Here is a 24,067-nt window from a genome sequence, read left to right as displayed (position 1 = left end):
AGACAAAGACAACAAACGGGGCGGAAGGAAAAAAAAAAAAAACAACCAGAAGGATTACAGGGTGTAACGGAATCTGAAATGTTATCTCCCGGATAAAAAAAAAAAAAGTGTTACAGGTTTATTCGATTGTGAACCAACCTGAGGAAAAGGACGCAAACGTTATGTAGTATAAACTGGGTTTTATGGGTGTGTTACCTGGCTGTTGGGTAGGAGCGGGAGGAGGAGGAGGAGGCATCGGCTGGCTCTGAGGGGTATTGTACTGCACCGTGCCAACTGGCCGATACTGCTGGCCGGAGAGAGGGTACTGGCCTGGTGCACAGTAACACTGCATCTGCAGATGGTCCAAAAAAAAAAAAAAAAAAAAAAGACAAATATTGTAATCAGGAAAATCCAGAAGTGCTTAAAGGGTCAAAACTAATAAAAATTCGATATTGAATGCACAGATGATGCTCCCATATTAAAGTCATATCTCAGTAATTCCAGTTTTTTTAGACGGATTTCCGACAATAAAATACTAAAAATTATTTAATACAAAATAATGAGTTTTTACTATATTGATGGAATCTAACATCCACAATGTTCACGCTGGGCTTGAGTGTACCTGCTGCATAGGCTGCTGCATGTAGCCCTGCTGCTGCATCACCGGCTGGCTGACGGGCACCGAGCCTGGCGCAGGAGTGGAGTAGGATGGGGTTGGCATGTTCTGCCCGGGTGTGGGCACCATGTAGCCGGCCTGCTGAGGGGGAGGAGGAGGAGCCTGGAGCACCACGGAGGACGGAAACATGGCAGTGTGGGCATCGCGGGCATCACCTGCCGCCTGCCGCGCCAGGCTCATGTGGCTGAACTGGGCGCTCAGGTTGTCTTGCTAAACAGGTCACACACACACACACACACACACACACACACACATACTGCTATCAGCATAGAGCACTTATTTTGAGATTTATTCAAATCTAGAAATACGCAGATGACACGTATTTAGTCCAGTCCTATTTTGTGCATGTTCAGCTCTTTATGCATTTAGTAAATTAAACCACGGCGATTTTAATCACCGATCCACATCAATTTATTTTCTCAATTAGACGTGCATAACGGCTGCGCTGCATTTCTATTCATACATTTAAAAAAAATAAATAAATAAAAATCACATCCGACATCTGTTCCTCGATGAATTATTCACAGCAGTCCTTCCTCCCTTATTTAATCATTTTCTTTTTTTTTTTTATTAGTAAATCTGCTACACTTACCGTTCAAGACAGGTCAAAGTAAAGAAATGGAACGTTACCGGAGAATGCGACAGAAAAATAAAAATAAAAATAAACCCCGCAGAAAAACAAGCGACCTTACGGACTTCTGCGGCTCGTATTAATCCACCGTGGGCACAAGAACAATGAGTGTCATTAGGGGCAGCGGTGGCATTCTGCCATCCATTCTACAGGAGAGCTTTTCTATATTTTATTAAGCAGACTCATCGATCACGGGGAGCCCGCTTTAAATTATCATATTATATTCAAATTTCGGGCAAACGAATTCATCACGGAGCAGTAAAAAAAAAAAATAAAAAATCCAACGTGGAATAAGAATGCGTAGGTGACAAATGAAAGGAAGGGGGGGAACAAAAGTGGTAGGTAGCGATAACTTACAATAAGTACACTACAAAACCCAGGTCTAAATTTAAACAGCATGCACAGACAAGTAGAAATCACAGAAAGAAAAGAGGAAAAGAAAAGAGGGAAAGAAGAGAAAAGAAAAGAAGAGAAAAGAAAAGAAGAGAAGAGGGAGGGAAGATGGAGAGAAGAGAAGCAAAGAGAAGAGAAGCGAAGAGAAGAAAAAAAGAGAAGAGGGAGAGAAGAGGGAGAGAAAAGAAGAGAAGAGGAAAAAAGAGAAGAGAAGAGACGAGAAGAGGGAGAGAAGAGACGAGAAGAGGGAGAGAAGAGACGAGAAGAGGGAGAGAAGAGAAGAGAAAAGGGAGAGAAGAGACGAGAAGAGGGAGAGAAAAGAAAAGGGAGAGAAGAGAAGAGACGAGACGAGAAGAGAAAAAAAGAGAAGAGAAGAGAAAAAAAGAGAAGAGAAGAGGGAGAGAAGAGAAGAGACGAGACGAGACGAGAAGAGAAATGTACCACAGTGTACTGTTGGTTAGGGGAGATGGAGAGGAGCTGTGGTGGATAAGACACCGCCGAGTACTGCACAGGCTGAGCGGAGGGCTGGACGGACCAGAGAGGCTGAGGAGACGACCAGAAGATGAAAAGAAGATTTTAGTCAGCAGACAGAGGGAAAAGAAAAAAATGAAGAAGGAAGAGGAGGGGGTGGTGGTTGGGCATATAAAAGAGTGGCGTTCACCCCTCGGGGCATATTAGTTTCAGTGGAGGAAAGGAAGGGAGGAAAAAAACGAGCGAGTCAGTTAATTGAGCCAATTAGGAGGCTCGAAATGACGGGACGATAAAGGTACAGTGATGGGGTTAATTAGGAACGGTTACACCGTGCGTGTGTGTGTGTGTGTGTGTGTGTGTGTGTGTGTGTGTGTGTGTGTGTGTGTGTAATCTCTAAATCCTTGGAATTCTGGAGCTTTGGAGATCGATGGGGGAAAAAAAATGAAAGGGTGTCACATCAGTGCCTGTTTGGTCAAACTTGTTTTGCAATTAATGAAGCGGTTCCCATCGTCCTGTAGGTCAGCGGTTCTGAATTTCCTAAAACGACTTGAGGCTCCTGATAATCTTTAATGTAAGTGTGTATTTGCTACAAAAGACGTTATGGGATTGTAGGGGGTTGGGGTTCTGGCAATGGAAATATCTTCACCAAGCGATTAATGCCCCTCGGGGGTGAAGCACAGGCCGCATTACAGCGCCATCAGCACATTTCCAGCACCATCTATCATATCTAATTGACATCCCGAAGAAATGTGCACACGCGGGCAGTTCGTTAGGGTGAAATCATAGCCACGCGTTAATTTGTTTAGCATGTAGTGTGTGTGTGTGTGTGTGTGTGTGTGTGTGTGTTGGTGGGGTCCTGTTGTTTACGTTTGGTATAGATACGTCACGGTCGTACCTGGGACATGACGTGATTGGTGGATTGATGCTGGTGGGGGCCGGGAGGTAGAGGTGGTGGAGGTGGAGGAGGAGGAGGCAAAGGTTGCTGGAGCCTGGAAGCCTGAGGAGCCACGTTAGGGCTGTAGACTATGGTACTGCCTTCCTGGTTCACAAAGGGTTGACCTGCAGGCAGAGAAGATTGGATCGATCACAAACCTCCGTGTATGTTTATATATATAATGGCTGAAACAATTCCTCGAGTAAATTTGGTGCTTCCCATAGTCCATTTAACAACACATGGAGCACAGTGTTTCCCTACGGACCATTATTAAAGATGCACCACCTGCTAAACCCTGGAGCGCTTTGGACAGGTAACACAAAAGATACTTCAAATTGAAAGATGGAGGAACAGGAAGAAAACAGCGAGGGGCAAGGAGAAGATTCATATGGAATCCCGTTTCAGTCATTTTTTTTTTTTTTTTGCCCGATTCCGACTTCTTGCAATTCTGTTTTATTTTTTCTTGCACAACCGCGACTTTTTGGGCGGCGCCGCCCCTCTGTAGTGCCACAAAGCTTTACACATCAATCACAACACAATCAATAGAATCGCATGGTATCAAACTGAGCCTCTGATCCCTGGAGAGAACTCTGTCCAACAATCAGCTCTGGAGGAGACGGAACAAGACGGATGAAGGAAAGGAGCCTCGTTTGTACACCAACAGCTTCAAACTTCATGTGCACAACATGGTCACCGGTGGACGCAGCAGGAATGTCAGATGTTTACGAGGAATAAAGTCGCAATTGAAAGAAAAGTCAGAATTGCAAAAAAAAAAAGAGTCGGAAATCGACTTCCAGAGATTCAGGCCAACGAAAACAACAGAAAGTGACCAAAGTTTGGTATCATTTCAAACTTAAAAAAAATAAAAAATGTGTACAGTGCATGTACTTTTATTTATTTATTATCATTTTTTTTTTAAGAGTAGTTGATTTTTTTATTTTTATAAATTTTTTTTGCATTTTGATGCAATATGAATAAGTGGTCAATAAGTGATCACACACCTGGGCCACTGGGGGAAAATATATTAGTGGCAGGAATGTAGAATCGTATCGGTCCACATGCAGATTTAAAAGATGAGAGCGGAGCGTGCAAAGGGAGGAGGGAACGTTTAAGGACGGTGGAGTTAATGGGATCGTCTCGTTTTTCCGACAGGACGGATTAGTTTAAGATTCAGTGCAAAAAGAAATTAAACAAACAGCCTTCAAAGCCTACGTGGGTACCAACCTGTGTGTGGGTTGAGCAGGATGCTCCCGGGCGGAATTCCAGCCGCTTCCAGGGGAAGCAAATAGTAGCTAGTGTTAGCCGCGGTTGTCGGCGCCGCGCTCCTGCCCGCTTCGCAGGACACACCGCTACTAGCGCTGACGGTCGGATAGGCCAAGGGCGCAGCGTGGCCCGGCTGGATTAGGGACGGGGCCATAGGAGGGGGAGGCAGAGAGCGAGAGAGCGAGCCTGTAGATGAACCTACGCTACTAGAAGAGTCAGAACCTAGGGAGGGAGGAAAAGGAAGGAAAGGACAGGAAGGCCTTAAACGACAGGTACCAGCCGAAACACACCACGCTAGGAGCTGGAGTCAGGAATAAATTAAACATAGCCTTCAAGCTTGTGGAATTCATTGGGGAGATTTGAGATATTGGAGATCTATTTAAAAAAAGTTGATTCCCTGCAGGAAATTAGAGCGATATTCCAAACAAAAATGGTTTTCTATACTAATTACCTCAGAGACCGAATTGATGAAAAAATGAAAAATCGTTTTTATCAGCAATGAATGACAAGTTCATTAATTTTCTTGATAAATTTAGCATTCTCGTAATTGGAGTGACTCAGGTAACAGGTTTTCGAATCGCTCCCCGCGAGCGCCCTTCAGGTGGAAATGAGCTCCTCAATGAATTCCTCGGATTACGCCAGGCCCTTATTCTAGACGTTAAACGGAGTGTTAGTTTGGCGTGCTCGAGTTTTAAACGTGTTTTGCTAGAGGCATGCTGTGAAAAACAGGAGAGGGAAAGAAAAGGTTGCGTAGTGAGTAATTTCTCCTCGTCTAACGTGGCCTTGTGTAGGCACTTTGAAGTGCTTTGCATGGGCGGATGGTGGTCGACTGGGACGTGAGCCACTCACCGGTTTTGGAGAGGCGCGAGGCGCTCTTGCCGCTGCTGGAGCTGTCTCCTCGGATGAGCAGCGAGATGCCGCTGAAGCTGCTCGCCTTGGTCATGGCCGGCTTCAGGTTGCGGTTAGAGCTGTCCGAGTCGGTGCTGCTCCACGGCCGCGGCTCAGAGGAACGCGCCTCGGTCTCCGAGCTGCTCTGGCGGCTGGTTCCGTTCCCCGAGCGGCCATGTTTCAACCTGGAACGTGGAAGAAGTCAAATGTGTGAATGTGTGTGAAGGGTTAAATATGGGTTGCAAAATTCCAGGAACTTTCAAGACTGGAAACTTTACATGGGAATTAACGGGAATAAACTGGAAATTTACAAAATTGCAGGTGAGCCTCTAACAGGGAACTAAAATGAATTTGAAACATCCACGTTTTAATGCATTTACAGTTTAATTTCATCAATGCACACAGCGCAATTACTGCAGGGATATTTAGGCCACGCCCCCTACATGTACCATCCATTCCTCAGTCACATGACACATATCATTTCTTGAATCCTACACATCAAAAAAGTCCATCCTGGTGAGCATTTATGTAAATTACATAAATATTACATACATTTATGTTTAAAACTTTGCATAGCGACTGTGCAAAAAAATTATACCAAGTCAAAAATTGAATAATAAATAAATAAATAAATAAATCTGTATTAGTTTGCATGCAAGTCAGCGTATGACCAAACAAAAGGTTTAGATACATGTTTGTTTTTCATACAGTTTATATACATTTCTAATTAATTCCCATCAATTCCTGGTAATTTTCCAAAGCGTTTTGGTAAATTTCCTGGCAATTTTCCGCCCCTTTGCAACCGTGTGTGTGACATTATTTCAGCTTGGTAGGAAATAAAACGGCACCTGAAGATCTGCCGCCTCTGCTGAGTGGTGTTGCAAGCGTCGTCCTCGTGGATCCTGTTAAAATTAAAAAAGCGTGTTTTTAATTTCCCCCGAGTGCGACTCCGAGAGACTCATGCTGCGAATCTCACAAACGATTCTCAAGAAATCCATCGCCTTTGGATCGCACTGACCTTTTATCAAGCGGGAACCCGTCCAGACCCTGCAACAGAAAAACGCAGCGGTTTGTACGTTTTCCGCGCAGCAACTCGTGTAAGAGGCTTTTTTGTAGAAAAAAAGCAGAACAATTGACAGGAGGAGAAAGAAATGATGAATCTCACATCAGCGAATATTCTCTCTCTCGCCCGCTGATACTCCTCCTCACGCTCTTCTATTGATTTACTCCTCCTGTCGTCCTTTAACCTCATTCGCATCTGAAACACAAACACCTGCTTTTTAGTGTGTGTGTGTGTGTGTGTGTGTGTGTGTGTGTGTGTGTGTGTGTGTGTGTGTGTGTGTGGTTTATTTTTTTTATCATTATGGATACGGAAAACTTTTATTATCCAATAAACATGCATCATCCATAGACAATATTGCAGCTTTGGAAAAATGTACGTGTGCGTGTGTGTGTGTGTGTGTGTGTGTGTGTGTGTGTGTGTGTGTGTGTGTGTGTGTGTGTTCGAGCTCATTACCACTTACCAAGTTATCTTCTTTGTCCATGCTGGAGTTGTCTCTTTTTAAAATGTACCGCTTCTGAAAATCGTCTGTCTTGTCGTCTTTGATGTGTTCGGAGAACCTCTGATCTGGTCTGAATGCAGAAGTGCAAAAACGTGTTTCATTAATAGTCCCTCGAGTTAGACTCATTTTATTTGCAGTTTCTGTTTACCTCAAATAAACATTTTAGAGACGCTGGGTTCATTTTAAAGACAGCGAGTTGATTTTAGCGACGGTAGATAGATTTTTGAGACAACGGGTTGAGACACTGAGATAATTTTAGAGACACTGGGTTGAGACATTGGGTTGATTTTTAAGACACTGGGATGATTTTAGAGACATAAGGTTGATTTTAGAGATGCTATATTGATTTTAGAGACATTGGGTTGATTTTAGAGGCTGAGTTGAGACATTGGGTTGAATTTAAAGACATTTGGTTGATTTTAGAGACACTGGGTTGGATTTAGAGACACTGGGTTGATTTTAAAAACACTGGGTTGGATTCAGAGATGCTATATTGATTTTAGAGACACTGGATTGATTTTAGAGACACTGGGTTGAGACACTTGGTTGGATTCAGAGATGCTATGTTGATTTTAGAGACACTGGGTTGATTTTAGAGAGACTGAGTTGAAACAATGGGTTGATTTTAGAGACATTGGGTTGAGACACTTGGTTGATTTTGGAGATGCTATATTGATTTTAGAGACACTGGGTTGATTTTAGAGACACTGGGTTGAGACACTTGGTTGATTTCAGAGATGCTATGTTGATTTTAGAGACACTGGGTTGATTTTAGAGACACTGGGTTGAGACACTTGGTTGATTTCAGAGATGCTATGTTGATTTTAGAGACACTGGGTTGATTTTAGAGACACTGGGTTGAGACACTTGGTTGATTTCAGAGATGCTATGTTGATTTTAGAGACACTGGGTTGATTTTAGAGGGACTGAGTTGAAACAATGGGTTGATTTTAGAGACATTGGGTTGAGACACTTGGTTGATTTTGGAGATGCTATATTGATTTGAGAAAAACTGGGTTGATTTTAGAGACACTGGGTTGATTTTAGAGACACTGGGTTGAGACACTTGGTTGATTTCAGAGATGCTATGTTGATTTTAGAGACACTGGGTTGATTTTAGAGGGACTGAGTTGAAACAATGGGTTGATTTTAGAGACATTGGGTTGAGACACTTGGTTGATTTTGGAGATGCTATATTGATTTGAGAAAAACTGGGTTGATTTTAGAGATGCTATATTGATTTTAGAGACACTGGCTTGAGAGATGACTCACATTCTCGTATTGCTGGTTTTATTGATGATCACGCACTTTCCCGTTTGGTCGACGTTGTGGTCTAAGCCAAAGTAAGCAGCTACTCGGTGCAGGAGCATTCTGTGGTAGGAGGTCATGGGAGGAAACTTTCTTCTCTGGCTCCTAGACGAAGTAGTAGTCGAAAAAAAAGACAATAGAAAAAAGGAAGAAAGAAGAAGTGGGGAGGAAAAAAGTAGGATAATGAATGGAGTTCCTGCAGCCATCATTAGCTGTTAAAATGTCTCTTTTCTCTGAGCACAAATAAACAAATATATAAATAACTTGTACAAATTTTGACTTGATGAAAAACAGTCAGCTGGAACACAGTGGGCACCCGGGGGGGGGGGCACCCGGGGGTTTGGGGGACCGTTAACTCACTCGTTGTTACTGATGAAATCGAGGAGGTCCTGTTCCAGCTTCAGCAGCATCATCCTGTCCCTGGATTAAACACAAAAGACATCGTTTTACCGCGCGTCTCTCGTTACGCTCAGGACGAGAAGTAAAACGTGTCTTTAAACAAACCTGGGGTTGTTTTTCAGTGTGTTAACCAAGAACTCGTGCAGATCGATGCCGGTGGAGTCGGTGTATTCCTGACTGGAATCTTTAAAGAGAGAAAGAAAGAAGGAGATGTCTGAAACAGTTTCCTTTAAATTAAATTATTTTTTTATCGAAAGTTCATTCAATACAAAAATTACATCCACATCCACACACCTCTTGACAGCATCTTCCGTTGCATGCTCTCCAATTTCTCCAGCCTGTCTGCACTTTTCTCTCGGTCATCCTCGATTTTCCCGGCTGGAGTGTCCTCTTTGTCGAAGGATTGAGAGAGCTTGATTTGGATCTCATCCTTTGGAGGAAAAGATAAAGGGGGAAAAAAGATAAAGCCTCATTGAGGTGGGGAAAAACTCAAATACATATTCTTTATTTGAATGGATGGAGAAGATTTGTCCAGATCTTGGGTGAAGATGCAATGAGTCCCATGAAAAGACGGAACCTTTTCGGTACGATTGTATGAACTCGGTCAGCTTCAGATGCTGCCTGAACAACTATTTGTGCCTCTTTGCAGGAAACGTTTCTTTAAATGGAATAAAAGATGTTCCATACATAAGTTCTAACGAATATCTACTGGAGACCAGACCTTTGAGCGATTTCACTGGGGAACTCATTGCACTGTGCTTTAAATCTGCAACTTATTGACTCCAAGCTTGTTTTTTAATAAATACATTAAATAGACAAACGTATTGAGACACCCGTCTTTCCAAACGATTGTATGGGATGTATTGTGGAAGTGGTTGCCCAGTGATTAAGGCTCTGGGTTACTGATCAGAAGCTCAGGAGTTCAAGCCACTCTAGGGCCCTTGAGCAAGGCCCTTAACCCTCAGTGCTTCAGGGGCTGAACCATCGTTCTGACCCCAACTTCCTAACATCGCTGGGCTACACGAAGAAAATGATTTCACTGTGCGGTAAAGTAAATACGTCAAAAAAAGGCTCTTCTTTGGATGTGCTAGCATGACATTATGGATCTCCTAGACAACGATGATGATGATGATGTCCCTGTACACAATGTCAGCTCCATGAAGATATGCTTTACATGGTTTGGAGTGGAAGATCTCCTGCTATTAACCCTTCCCAAAAGCACAAGTCTGCATGAAAATCTAGTGGAACATCTTCCAAGAAGAGTGGAGCTTAAATGCGGGGGAAAAAAATTATATTTTGTCCAAACTGTGTAGTTTCAGCAAACGTTTGCTATCGTTTGTCCGTTTAGAAGACCACCATCTACGCACACAGCGAGTGCTGCTGAAATCCACGGTGCCAATATCTAAACTGCTTATATTTTACCCCCTCAGCTTGTTTTTTTTTGTGTATTATGGAACCCTGCCATTTGCAAAGTGGCATAGCCCGAGCACCCTGACGAGAGGCTTTGGGTTCAAGTCTTTTCTTTCCCCTTCAGCTCAATAGCCTCCTGTTTTTTGCCTTCACCTTCTTTTGGAGAGCCTCAGACCGAGCTGCTTCTATTCCGCCCCCCCTAACACCTCCCCACCCCACCACCTCCTTTTTCCCCCTCTTTCCTTTCTAATTTTCTTTGAATAACAGCACGGCGAAAGAAAGGAGTCCGTTTCCCTTTTAAAGAAAATACAAAAAACGGGACCATAGAGAAACAAAAGAGGGCCGACGCGCGACGTGACGCCCAAGGAGCCGTTTATAAGCAGCTTTCGTCGATGGTGGAGTGGATGGTGTTTACACTGGAGTATAAGGAGAGCTTCGCCCTGGTGGGGTAAAAAAAAAAAAAAGCAGCCTGGAGGAACTATAGCGAAAACTAACATCGGCTTCAAGGAGCCGGTGCTTTTAAGTAAGGTTCTGCGATTAATTATTGAACGGGTGCAGCACTTGTGTGACGGGGGAGCTTGCGTTTTTTTTGCCTTTTAAACATTTATGGAAATTTCCGTTGTAGAGATATGCTGCGGAAAACGTTCGGACAGAATGATTACTGTGACGTTCCGAAAAAAAAAACAAAAAACTGGCCTAATTATTATTTCCTCACAGGCCAAATCCCTCACGTGAACATTTTGTAAAATAATTCACACAAAAAGGCCGAGCGTGCAACGTTTTTTTTTCTTTTCTTTTTTCCCCCCGCAGCCCTGCGAGAGGTTTACCTGATGTTCTGGCGGTGGTTCAGAGGTAATTGGGGGAGGAGAGGGTTCTTCACAAATGGCCAGGCTCCGAACTAACTTTAACTTTGCGTTAGACTGGGGGAGAGTAGTGAGGGTTAGAAGAGAAAGAGACACAGGTCAGGATGTACACAAAAAGCACTGCAGGTTTCATTTCCACAAAGAGATGCACAGGAAATAAACCATGCTCATGAACCATGTGTGTTTCTTTACTTTTTTTTTTTTTTTTTTTTGGGTGGAATTTTCAAAGCTCAAGGACGGCATGTATACAGGTCCAATTAGTGGTGCTTGAGCGTTTGAAAATCATGCAATAAAAAAAAAAAAGAAGCCTTTATAACACATACGGTGATAACTGTTGCGAACGCATCATGATGCATGAAAAGAAATGAAAAGCAGCTTGCAGGACAACCGAGCAAACACATTCAGAACTCATGCCTCATGCCACTGTACCTTGGGCCGCTTCGCGCTCTGTCCGGGCAGTTGGCGCTGTACGTTATGCAACGAGACAAAAAAAAAAAAGGAAAGAAAAGAACGGGGCACGTGGATTACACTGCGGAATCATCCATCAGTCACAACAACACAACAGTGAGTGAAGGACGTGTTTACACGGAGACGTCACATCCTGCTCGAAACCATTCTTCGCTAAAAACAGATGTTTTTAGAAGCAATGGTTTGCAAGGACTTTTTTCTTAAAATTACTAACACAATGTACACTATATGGTCAAAAGTTTGTGTTCCCACCACCTCCGCATCACGTTCTAGATTAGTCTGGGAAGAGCATTCCGTGGCCGTGTGGATTTGTGAGCATTATTGAGATCAGGTATTGATTTTGGGGTTCCAGTTCATCGCAAAGGTTGTGTGAAGCTCAATTTGTGCACAAGAATACTAGCATTTTGCCATAATAGTTATAAAACTATAGAATTCAAAGACTGTCTGCTTCCATTTTCTTCAGGGAAAGAACCACCAGATGGGTGTGATAGTCACATGTCCACAAACCTTTAGCCATATACTGACATTATTTCCGTCATGAAATTCAAGTGCTATTAAGAACAATTGTAAAACGGTTAGTCAGGGTGTATTAGCTTAGTTACATCATGAATGATCTGAAAGATTAAATGCATTGCTGGATATTTCTCCATCTGTTCATCCATGTTCAGCTACGAAACTTCATAAATTATACTAGAAGTCGACCGATTCGGTTTTGCGGATTTATTCGCCAACCGATAGTTGATTGATTTGTTGAAAATCCATACCGATAGTTTTTCCGGGTTGCGCCATACTGTACGAGAGCGGCCTCTAGAGGTGCATCATTGACGCCACCTGATGTTTATTTGAAGCGTCTTTTGTTTTCGTTTCAGTTTAAATGAATGCCTTATTTTCCTTAATATTTAATAAAATAATATATACATTAATATATACATATTTATTAAATTTAGCACATTAATCATGATTCAGTACTGTATTTTATTTTTGTAATAAAGTTTCATACTATTTTACATGGAGAGTTATTTTATTAAAAAAAAAAATTTATCCAGTGTCTATTTTTAAGAAGAGATTATTAATCGGTCATCAGCAAGTACAATCTAACTTAGCTATTGGTAAAATCAGTACAATTGACTATCGGTCGACCTCTAAATTATACCCTATAGTGAGTGAAGCAGTGGTGAGAGTGGCAAGGAAAAACTTCCCGAGACTTCATGAGGAAGAAACCTTGAGAATAACCAGGCTCAAAAGGGAACCAGTCCTCATCTGGGTGACACCGAATGTCCAATATTGTTAAGTTTTGCTGTTCACTTGAGTGCAAAATGTTTAGTTATAATCGCAGCCCTAAGTCATTGTAGCAAACTGTACTGATTAATTACAGCCCAAATCCATTTTCTCGACTGGAACCGTTCACGGATCTTTAGTCGGGTCATGTGGAACCGTCCTTAGCTCCAGTCTCCAATTACCTTGTGTATATTGGATATACACCTCTGCTGCCACTCCCGGCATATTTCTTCATATTCAATACGCAGTTATTAAACGCACAGATGAACGTGAAACTATTTTCAGCTGCCACCCATCATGTTTTCTTGTTTTTTTGTTTAGCAGCCACCATGACAACGAGATAACCGAAAACAAGAGCTCGGGAATTTATTCTTTTTTTTACGCCGACATGTGTGAGGAGCACAAAAATTAGAGAGAAATTCTTCAAGCGAACGAAAAAGGGACGTGTAACGGTTATTTTGCAAAGTAGGCGTGAAAAGACCAATTTCCCAACCATTTTGCACGCCCGAGAATTCGTAGAAAAGGCGTGTGAATTGTCTTTCAACTCCCAGGTGAAGCCTGTAGACGGCGTCGAGGGGCGGAGCACGTGTCCGTCTGCCGCGTTGCTTCGTCCCGGCGTTAATAAGCGACAAAGTAGCCTTACAAAACGATGATGGATGCTTATGCAGGTTTAATTTGGTTCCGAACATCTCCAAGTCCCCGAGAGCTGGGAGCTGGCGTCGGGCCACGCGCATGCGATCCGGCAAACACGCAACTCTGTGAAAATTGCCATGGAAACGCAGATGCTGCGCGAATCTGCCGAGAGCGAGGAAGAAGGCGAAATGGGGAAAATGTGTGCATGCCGCAGGGGGAGGAAAAAAAAAAAAAAAAAACAGGAAGAGAACCAGGTAGTGCAGTATGGCGAGGCAGCAAAGAGTTGTTAAAAAAAATTAAAAGGGAGGAGGGAGACAGATGGCCATAAAGCCGCTTGCTGTGCGCCCCCTCCCCAGCTCCGAGGGTAACACTGAGGAAGCGCAGTGAATAAGCCCGGATTGGCTGGTCAGACGCTTGTCTGCTTCTGCTGCCTGAATTCTGGGCGAGTATCTCTTAGAGAGAGCAGGAGGCGAAGACAAATTGTGCAATGAAATGAAAAGACAAGATGCGAGCGAAATGTCAGCACGTCAAAAAAGCAGCAAGGTGTCTCTCAGCTAATAAAAAAAAGAAATCTCTATATTAAAGGCAGCGGTGTAACCTTGAAATGCCTAACCTTCACAAACTACGCTGGGTCGAGGCAGTGTGTATCCATTACAGCCGGTTCTCATAACACAATTACGTTACAATTGATTGCTCGTGTTTGGCGCGATATTCCCCTGGGCCCCCCTCTGCCCCCCCGTGAGCCAAGGGCTGTATCAGAGCGATCGTTCGAACCGATTTGTTTTTCCGACCTCAGAAGATTCATTCCGTAACAAAGCTCGCGGCGCAATCCTTTGTTTTGAGGTATGGCGATAATCGCGGCGGTCGATGCGTGATCGATCGCGGGCCAAACGAACCGAAGAATATTGCACTTTTTTTGGGCGGAATCGAATTGTTCGAGTGTGTGCGCAATCGCTCAACGGGAATTCGATACGATGTCTCATCAGGGAGGAACACGTTTCTCAGGTGAAATTACAGCCGCGATTCCGACAAGTCTAGAGACACAAGGTGATGTGATGATGGGTGGCTTGATATGTCGTTACTCACACTTGGACTGAGGCGGTCTAACTGCGATGATTAGCATGTCAGGAATGTTCAAGAGATTCATTGATTTTCATCTGACCCACTCTTGTATCTAAAACATTCCAGGATGTGGAAGTCAAATAGTCCTCATTCTTTTGCTAGCAGTACAGAAGGACTGAGGAACAGAAGGTATAAAAGAAACCGGTGTTCTCGCCGACTTTTACCTTTGTTTCGCTCTTATCGTCGCAGCAGTTCTCGTCCCCGTCGGGCTCAACATGCTCCCGCCTCTCGGACTTGCTGAGGCCGTCACCCCCTGGCACGGAGTTGCCGTCCTCAGCCTCCAGACCTCTCATGGTTTCGCTCGTCTCCTTTACAGTGACAGTATCAGACATCCTCATTAGAGAAGGCTACGTGGAGCGTTTACCAGGAGCTTGGGACCTGCGGGACATTAAATATTAGATTTCTATAGGTGAGACTCTGCTCTATGCTACGGCTCTGAATAAGATTTGTTTTGGGGCGTAAAATTGACACACGAAGTGCGATATTGTTTGCAATATTACTCCGTTTCTAGAACTCAGGCTGGCATCAAATACTTTAATTCCGCCACAATAAACATTGTATTACATATATTTCATGAGTAATCGCTAACTACAGTAGCTGACAAGATATTAAATATCCTACCCTATCGCTACCCCCTGATCCCCCTGCCACCCCCGCTCGGAACGGTTTCGTAACATTTTGCTGAAGCAAAAGCCTTCATATCCGTGACCTCTACGCCAAGGGCAACTGCAGAGTTTACATGACCCCTTGGGTCACCTTCATTTATTACCCCATAAATCACCTCCTTCAACTTCAAAAAAAAAAACTAATTTGTATTCTGTCAATCCAAGAGTTCCATTAGCACGTTGAAGCACGTGTAAGGTATAAATCACGTGGCGTGCTTCATCCAGCTGAGACTCTTGGAGTTCTCACAGATCCTGAAGCTACGAGCGATTTGTAGCTTTTCAAACATATACATATATGGATATCTATTCACCCCTGTACTCCTGTCTGACCCGAAATTCGAGTATACTTTTATTTCGCTAATTAACCAATTTCTTTACCCAATGTTCCGCTGCGTGCTGGGCCTGTGTTGGCGCCGCCCTGGCGTCCCTTTCAGTGGTGCTGTGGACCAGGTCGTCGCTTGTGCTGAGCGTGCTGGAAGCCCTGAGGAAGAGGCCCATGTCCCTGTCACCAGCACTGGCTCCAGATCAGAACAGCGCTGGCCGCAGACAAGGCGTTCATGCCCTTCAGGAACCTGCGGACGAGAATAAAGCACAACATGAGTCCGTTTTCAGAACAACGGGTTCGCTGTTCTCTCAATCATCTTTTCAAGCATTCAAATAAAGTCCATACGATGTGAATGCGTGGTAGCTGAATTCTGACAAAATATCTCTGACCAAACGCTGCAAATCCAGCAGGTGTACGTGCGCATAATACATTCGCATTATAACCTGTTTTAAGCAGAGGCGCTGCATGGGGAATTAAACACCTGCAAAGTCCGTGTGTAGCGCCGCAGTTGTTGAGCGAGTCAATAGTGTGACAAAATGCCACGCCAAAGGTATCGGTTTAGCCGTTAAACAGTCGCAGATTTTCGAAACAAGGTGGGCCCTTTATTGCTGATGAGGCCAGGGATCAAAGGCACGTGTTAGGAATTGGAGGGCACGGCTAAGCGAGGCCCGACAGAACCGCGCATTTATCACGCTAATGTGGCTTAGGAGGCTGCTGCTGCATTATTTAAGAGGCTGATGGACCCGGCTGATTGGGATTCATGAGATCTGGAGCCTGAGGGTAGGAGAGCAAGGGAGGGAGGGGGGGAGGGGGCCGTCATTGGAAGGGACAGGTGCAAAAGAGCACGGCCACCCACCCACATCTCTATGTTAACCCTATGAAAGTCACGGGGTACAAGGTAGCCGTCAAACCAGCCGCTCTGCAGTGTATTCGCCTCCCCTTCTGCTGCCTTTATCCTCTTTCTAGTTTCTGAGATCGTCAGCGTCTGGACGCACGGAACGTCCGAGTGCCAGCTTGCTCGGCTCTCAGAACTCGTTTTTGAAGGATCCAGGAGACGCATCGTGTAACAAATAAATAAGTGCTGCAAAACCCTGTGGTGTGGGTCAAATCTGGAGAGAAAAACCTCGCGAAAAAAAAAAAGAAAAAAAAAAAAACCTTCTGGGTGCCAGTGCAAGCTGAGCAAGGAAAACTCAGAGCAGAGTTGCGCAAATTTACCCTTACAGCTTGCCATGGAATCACTGGCTTTTAGAGGAGACTCAAAGAGAAACAGTTGATTTCCAAGGCGTACCAGAACTACCATAGGGCTCGTGTTAATACACAGACACGAGTCAATCCTTCTCTTTTATTCCAATTTGACATTAATAAATTCAACGATTATACTTATAACCGAATAACCCCAACTCAATTTCCGGTGCATGTCCAAGACTTTCTCGGGAATAAAATTTTCCACTTCCATTCATGTTTAATGATCACAAAACAAAGCTCTTCTCTTCCTTTCCTTAATAAAGTCCAGCAGGAAAAAAAACGTTTTTTTTAAGTGGACGCTGGAGAGAAAAAGAAAAAAAAAAAAAACAGCTGCAGAGCCGTGTCTACATTTAGAGCTAATTGGGCGGCGCGTGTCATCTGGATCGACACGGCGGCTGCATTCGAGAACAGGCTCGTAGCCCATTTAGGCGCTCGTGAAAGCTTTGGCGCACTGGGAACTGCTGACAAGAGGGGTTGAAAGGAAAAAAGAGAGAAAGAAGCGTGTTGTTTCGGGTGTAAAGGGTCGTGCGCAATCGAGCTGAACTTGCGTCCGGGTCCGACTGAGAGAATGCGTTTGTTCGACTGCGTGCGTGCGTGTGCGTACGCTTGAGAATTTACGTCTGCTAATGTGCCTCTCCCGGGCCGGGAATCAATCTCCAGAGAGTCGAACGGAGCGGAGACGGCACGTGTATCGATTTCGTCAGCGCAGACAAATAAGCGCAACCTGCCATGTGTACAGCGAGACGAGCGTCGCGTCGTTAACTACGCTCGTTATGAATCTGAGATGGAGCAGGCAACGGTAGGCCAAGAATAAAAGTATGGAACAGAAAAGCCTGAATATAAAACGTATACGTGGATGCTTTTATTCTTTGCATTCACATGGAAATGCACGAACTTGTGCGATCCCTACCGTGCCTTTTAGCGCCTGCTCTGTCGCAGGCTTTTATGAATATGAACCCCGTCCGTGCTGTCAAACGATTATTATTTCACAGCCAATTATGTTGCGGATGATTGGCAGGAGCCGCTATTGGAACGGATTACCCACTGCGGTGGATACTCGCTCTGTGGGCCAGAATACAAAGAAAGAATGAAAGAAAGAGCTCGGGAATATTTCAACGGCCACGGACGAGAGGTTTTTTTTTTAAAGTGCGAGAGAAATAAAGATCTGGACCAATCTGCGTGAATTTTGAACAGCAGGTCGTTCCCGAGCACCGATTAGAGAGGAGCGATTAATTACAAGTGCCGATCTGGTGAGATTCCGGAAAGGAAAAGGAAGGCGTTCGCTTGGAAGTGTTTCTGAAGATGCAACTCGCTGCCACCTTCTGTGAACAGACGCCGCCATCTGTCTACTGACTCCCCAAGAGTCAAGCGTACAAACAGCCCAGAATGTGACGCTCGAAAAAACAAAGAACAGAATGCCCAGGGTGGCTCGGTTAGGTTTTTTTTTTTTAAACAAGGTTAGCAAATCATTTTACTAGAGTACATCAACCTGGGCTTCTTTTATTCCTACTTTTATTATTTCCTCTCTCACACATGCACACCTTAAAAATCAGGGACGATCCAACTTACAAGAACTTACTGCTCAGTCACCTTGACTCGTCAACAAAGCACCAATCAAAAGCCTCAAGCTCCCGTGTCCCAATCACACCGTTGTGTATCCACACCCCTGCTGCGAAAGCGGCCGCGTGCTCTTTAAATATCTTGGACGACTCCTGGCGAAACGTACATCTATTGCGCAATACGTTAACGGGAAAAAGAAATCTCGGCATGGGTGCGCATGAAGCGCTCTGAAACTCCGAACAACAGACAAATAACAGACAAAGAAGAGTGCAGGCGGCAAAATTTATTCGAGGCTTAAAACATTTTCTTGATGGACATTGACGTCTACATTGAATCGAACACCGCGGATGGGCGCATATTTAGGAACAAAATTGAAACAAGTTTTCGTCTGACATACCTGTAATCTCCAGCGTCTACACACACACACACACACACACACACACACACACACACACACACACTTGCACCCACCTGCCACATTGTAGCCTTCATTATTTCCATTGGTCAGAGGTTTAGTTTCCATAGTACCATAGGCTGCATTGGCTGTGCCGGCTGCTGCGTCGAGCGAGCTCCCAAAAGCAGCCCCCCTTCGCCCACTCTGTCTACTCGCTCTCGTTCTTTCTCTTGCTCTCTCTCTCTGCGGCGCTAGCTCCGTCTGTGGCTAAGTGCAGGAGCCCATGGTCGAGCCTCTCGCCCCGGAGCCTCAGAGACAGCGGCAAATCAACGGCCGGACGACGTGATGTCAGCGGCGCGCTCAGCCAGTCAGAGCGCACGGTTCGGCTCGAAGGCACGTCACTGGCTAAATTGAGCTCTTCATTAGCGATACAGCCGCAGCCTCAGGACGTCGGGAGGAGCGGTGGGTGGTTTACCTTCCCCCCGCCCCTCCCCTTGAAAAAAAAAAAAAAAAAACATCCTGACTTGGTGTGTGTCAAGAAAAAAAAAAAAGTGCACCTCAGCAGAGGTTGGGTCATACTCGATCACATGGGTGGGGGAGAAATTCACGTGTTCGTTCAGGATTCTGGAGAAACGCACACTGAGGTCCACTCTGAGCTCAGAGGTTCATTACAACAAGAAAAAGGAGATCATCCTAGAGCCTAAATTTCCATCTCAACATAAATAAATACAATCAGAATGGGGCATGCACATGGTCTTCCAAAGCACACAACCCATTCAGAAATAAATTCAAGGTTGTTTTTGTGTAACGTATGTAGGGAAAAAAGCAGCACAACCCTGATGCAATTGGAACCTTAGCGAGAAATACACCCCGCGCCTTTCCCTTTACAGACCGAAGCCATTTCGACTGTAGACAAGCTCAAGGCACCCCGCGGGAGGTCGCGAGGGCATCAAGGCGATCCCCGAGACAATTACGAGAGGTGCGGTGACAAACCCGTGCGCTCCCTGCGCCTCTGCTGATGACATCCGTCCGCAATAAAAAAAAAAAATATACAAAAAAAACCCTGACACGGAGGCATGAGGAAGGAGACGGAGAGAGAACGAGAGAAAACAGCGAGAGCGCGTTCGGAGTGTTCATTAAATTTGTTTACGTTATCCTGAGACGGCAGCAGAAACTCGAGGATGCACAGAGATTACGTCTAGCAATAAGACGTACGCTGGTAATAAGGAGATGATGAGAAAGTTCTGGGACTTGATTGAATGACGGGGAGAGAAATGGAACAGGGTGGAAGAGAAGTGGGGGTAGATGGGTATTTGTTCTGCCCCCCCTCCGATGTCATTTTATTGTTGAATTAGTCCTGGCAGTCCTGAGCTCTTGATTAAATCCCACCTGAAGACGCTCGAGCACGAGAACGCTTGCAATTACCAGACGCTCAACTAACCTGCCCCCCCAAAAAAAAAACTAATTGTTGAGGCAAACTGACGCAGGACAGGCCTGTCAGGATTATTACTCGAGTTCAGCTGGCACACTCGGAGGCATGAAAGATACACGAGTGGGCAAAGAGGCGTCGATGCATCCGGGTGCTGACAACGACTGTGGCATAACCTCCGCGGGGAAGAAAAGTGCGAGTCGGACGCGTTCTTCTTCAGCATGGTTTCACACTTACATTAGGTTACTCATGAGTGGCTGATTAAATGCGAAACTCTTGTGGGCACTTAAAATACTTGCTGACCAATTAAAGACACTCGGGCGACGTTCGCAGACAGGCAACGGGTTTTTAATGCGACCTGCTCGGTGATGCAAGACTGCGATTCCCTTACGCTTACCTGGAAAAAGACAGCAGACTCAGGCTGTCCTTAATTACCGTAAGAAGATTCTCCTCGTCGGCTGTTCGGGTCGAAAGTCTGCTGCTACATTACGTTACTTTTCCGTTCATGTCAAGGGGTCACGTGTGCCCGTTAGTATCATCCTTTAAAAAACCTGACCATTGGATTGGTATGTGCATCTTTTTGGACAACTCATTTGCATAATAACCTCCACTCCACTGGGAAGATGTTCAACTAGATTTTGTGCAGATATGTTTGGAGGATTTGTAAGGAGAAGGCCTAGTGCTGGCTTTGTGCACAGGGCACTGTCATGCTGGAACAGGTTTAGGTCTCCTAGTTCAAGTGAAGAGAAAATATCCTGCTACCGCATCCCATCCAGTTGTGTGACTCCAGTTGTGTGTGGGGGGGGAAGACAACAAAAAGCACACTTTGTTCAGGAGACAAGTCATAACACAAATCGCTCATTCTTTGTCTGAAAGCTCTGACATTTTGCCCAGACCCAATACTGTCAGTCTGCTTGGCCTGGCTACAAAGTACAAATTGATGTACATTGTGTGGTTGAGTGAACATGTTGCGGTTTTCTTTCCCCCATGACACATGGAAGCAGGAGAGTGATTAGTGCTGCAGACTAGATCTTGTTTCTAGAATTTAATTTATTAGAACATGGTGGATTACTCCTCAGGGGTTTAATGATCTGACAATTTGGTTTAAACAAGCAATCACTGAAATTTTATTCAACAATCTTAAACTGAAATGTTGATGTGCTTGCTAAAAAAGGTACTACTCCTAGACCTGCCCCAAGTCCTGAGCAAATCTCCAAAATCTAGTAGAACATCATCTCAGAAGACTGAAGGTTATTATAACTAAAAATGGGGACTGCATGTGGAATGGGATGTTCAAAAGAAGGACATACTAATCCTATGATCAGGGGTCCATCTCCACTTGGCGAACATCACCAGCTAGTGGACCCGCAGCTCCCAGAGTTTCACTGATCACAGAAAGGATAAAAATATCCTAGATATTGCTAACGATGCCAGTCGTCACTAGGTTTCCTCATGTTTGACAGAATGTGTTCAGTTTTGCGTGAAATGTTCAATAAAAAGAAACATCGTCCGAGTCACAACTATATTTTGTAGCACAGGATTTGTGTTAGCTCTATGTGCTCTATGTCGAGCAAAACAATGGGGGGGGGGGGGGTGAAAAAAGCAAAAGGGGAAGGTCTACATCAGCAGGTGGGTTCAGCAGGTTGATTAAGGACCCTGGCTTCACTAATAAAACCGACATGACCTGTTCACCCACCGCCAATCAAATAGAACGCACACCTCCCCAGCTGCCACCCCACAGGGGACCCAATCCAGTCCCATCAACATAGCTCTAGCAAAGCAGTCATGTTCTTTGTCTTTTGCCCCCTGAAGACGGTTCCCTAAGAGAAAGGATAAGCGGTGCGGGTCCTCGCGCTTGACAAGGAACTCGGTTCTGAAAACCGTCAGCCGTTTTTTTTCTCGTGCTAAGCCGCAACAAAGGAAATCAATGAGGTCCCGTCACTCACGTCAGTCCGACATGAACGCTGCGGATCGGAGGGGAGGAGGGGTGAGAAAAACAAAAATCATCTGTCAAATAATTATAGCTTGTCCTGCAATTTCACAGTACAGTTGTCTTTTTCTTTAGTGTCGACAGAGAAAAGGGGTGGGGGTGTTGGGGGGGGGGGGGTGGTTAAAAAAAAAAAAAAAAAAAAAAGCCCTCACCCAGCATTCAGTCAGGAAACACCTGGCACAAAGCTTGTGAGACGACACTTCCAAGTAGTCGACCGATTCATTTACATAATAAAGAAAGCATAATGGCAGTGCCTACTAATTAAGCCTCGCAATGCAATTTTTCGCACAGAAAGCCGGTAAAAAAAAAAAATACGAAAAAAATAAGGAAACGGGGTGGGGTGAGGATGGCGGAGGATGTAAGTGACAAATGCGTTTATTTACATTTTTCCCTAAGGATGTGCTGATTCCTACACTGCCTGGGAAAGAAGAATCCTAATGAGGTCCCTTGGGGGGTTTGGTGGTGGCTTTGTTGGGGGGGGGGGGGGGGGCCTTCTTCAGCGTGCGGTGAGGAACGTGACAGAGCTCCTGTGGACACTGTTCCATCCTCATTAGAGCTGGGAAAGGATGCTGTTCTGCAGAGCCGGATCTGGTTCAAGATGTCAGTGTGCAGCAAAACCGTTACTCTTCATCGTGTGACACTCCTGCGGTGGTGAAGGACAGGCGGGAATGTGTGAGAGGAGGAAAAATTAAATCGCTGGCAACGTGGCTGGTTAATGATTTAATGCATTCCGCTGGACAGGATGATTTTGGTTTTTGCATTATAAGCTGGTTCAACAGAAGTGTTTTTCTGATTAGACCATAAAATCAAACTTTAACCAAAAATCACCACATCTTCCCTTTGCTTCATCGTTAATGCAGTTTGTTTTCACCAGACCGTGGGTTTGTAAAGGGCCAGGCCTTGCCGCTAGCATTACGTCATATGCGGCTTGTCGGAAAAAAAAGCTGTGAAACGGTGCGTTTAACAAAACGCCTTGGTTCTCGGCTGCAAACAAGTAGGGGCTAATTGTCTGAATCGACCGTGAGCCTTTTGATCAAAAGAAAGGACGTGACATTTTCCGTACCGAGCCCCGTCGTTCTTCCGCTCGTCATAAAGGGCTGCGTAAATCCCTCGGACTTAACACGGCGAGCTGGTCTAATAGGTCGCTTTTAGCGTCTCGTGGACAGCATTGCGGATGCCAGGGACCTTAGCGTACCTACGTCCTGAGCTTATTATGTGCTTCTGAGCAGCGAGTGCTTTCGTGGGGGCCTATTTTCCTCCCCCACCTGAATGGAAAATAAATATGCCTCTCGGCCTCCCCTGACGCCGAGAACAAACACGGAACATACGAGGACTCGGCTCAGGGCTCATCTTGAGGAATTCAAGGCAACCGCGAGATTGATACTTTGGGCCATAGTCCTAATACCTGCTCCTGACTGTGTGTAAAATACCCCCCAAATCAATGACCTTTCCTTGGTGGGATATAAAAAGCTGAGTGTTTCCACTCGCAGAGAGAAAGGGCAACGGTGTTTGAAGTGTGTTATTGAACCGCGTTTGCTTTTACCTCGATACGTAAATCTGCGCGCACACACACACACACACACACACGCAAGTTCAATGGAGGATCGCTGCAATCGCTTTAGAGAGAGCGATCTCTGGCAATAAAAGAAGGGTTTGAAATTCATCAGCTGCACACCAATATCTGAAACGTTGCAATACCGCGGGGCGCTCTCTCCGCCACACACTGCGTAATGTATGCTAATGAAGCACCGGGGCGCTTAACGTGCAGGAGTGTGGGAAACGGATCGGAGATTCTTGCTGCCGCTTATTCTAATTAGGTCAACTCGTGTCCTAGCTGTCGACCTCTACCTTGATTTGACAGAAGCTCGGCAGACCCCCCCTACCCTCTACGGCATCGCACCGGGTGAGCAATTCCTGAACGCAAGCAAGCAAGGATTCGGATTAGCTCGCCAGGGGTCTCGGCATGTGCTGCTAAACACTCTCTCTCACACACACACACACACACACACACACACACACACAAGCAATTTCAAAGAAGTGAATTCCACTTGTGGTTCGAAGTTGTAAAGCCTCGGAGGCAAACCGCTGTGCTGGGAGGAAATCAGATCGACACCGTGACCTGCTCGAGTAACGGATGGCGTGAGCGTTCCGAAAGACATGGAAGATGGATGGGGCCGAGGT

The 24,067-nt window shown here is 45.1% G+C and overlaps 1 protein-coding gene across 26 annotated transcripts in view; it reads right to left on the bottom strand.

The window, feature by feature from the left end:
- Positions 1 to 24,067, bottom strand: part of LOC310723866 (R3H domain-containing protein 1-like) — a 39,261-nt gene that overhangs the window by 9,712 nt on the left and 5,482 nt on the right. Inside the window, exons 1-19 of one of the 26 annotated variants that reach the window (XM_083537316.1) lie at positions 18,545 to 19,157; positions 15,322 to 15,515; positions 14,443 to 14,656; positions 11,207 to 11,242; positions 10,742 to 10,834; positions 8,799 to 8,934; positions 8,610 to 8,688; positions 8,466 to 8,525; positions 8,070 to 8,210; positions 6,759 to 6,867; positions 6,401 to 6,493; positions 6,254 to 6,282; positions 6,084 to 6,137; positions 5,197 to 5,420; positions 4,309 to 4,569; positions 3,046 to 3,209; positions 2,121 to 2,222; positions 602 to 865; positions 196 to 331 (exon numbers count right to left, since the gene is read on the bottom strand). In XM_083537316.1, coding sequence (XP_083393442.1) covers positions 196 to 331; positions 602 to 865; positions 2,121 to 2,222; positions 3,046 to 3,209; positions 4,309 to 4,569; positions 5,197 to 5,420; positions 6,084 to 6,137; positions 6,254 to 6,282; positions 6,401 to 6,493; positions 6,759 to 6,867; positions 8,070 to 8,210; positions 8,466 to 8,525; positions 8,610 to 8,688; positions 8,799 to 8,934; positions 10,742 to 10,834; positions 11,207 to 11,242; positions 14,443 to 14,616 — 2,155 coding nt within the window. In that variant the 5' untranslated portion in view covers positions 14,617 to 14,656; positions 15,322 to 15,515; positions 18,545 to 19,157. Of the gene's footprint in view, positions 1 to 195; positions 332 to 601; positions 866 to 2,120; positions 2,223 to 3,045; positions 3,210 to 4,308; positions 4,570 to 5,196; positions 5,421 to 6,083; positions 6,138 to 6,253; positions 6,283 to 6,400; positions 6,494 to 6,758; positions 6,868 to 8,069; positions 8,211 to 8,465; positions 8,526 to 8,609; positions 8,689 to 8,798; positions 8,935 to 10,741; positions 10,835 to 11,206; positions 11,243 to 14,442; positions 14,657 to 15,321; positions 15,516 to 18,544; positions 21,878 to 24,067 lie in introns of those variants that run through there. The other 25 variants (XM_083537296.1, XM_083537317.1, XM_083537307.1 and 22 more) reach the window with 25 other exon arrangements.

The sequence above is a fragment of the Silurus aristotelis genome (genome assembly GCF_946808225.1).
Source record: "Silurus aristotelis genome assembly, chromosome: 3".
NCBI lineage: Eukaryota > Metazoa > Chordata > Actinopteri > Siluriformes > Siluridae > Silurus > Silurus aristotelis.
This window is presented reverse-complemented; position numbering and strand designations above follow the sequence as displayed.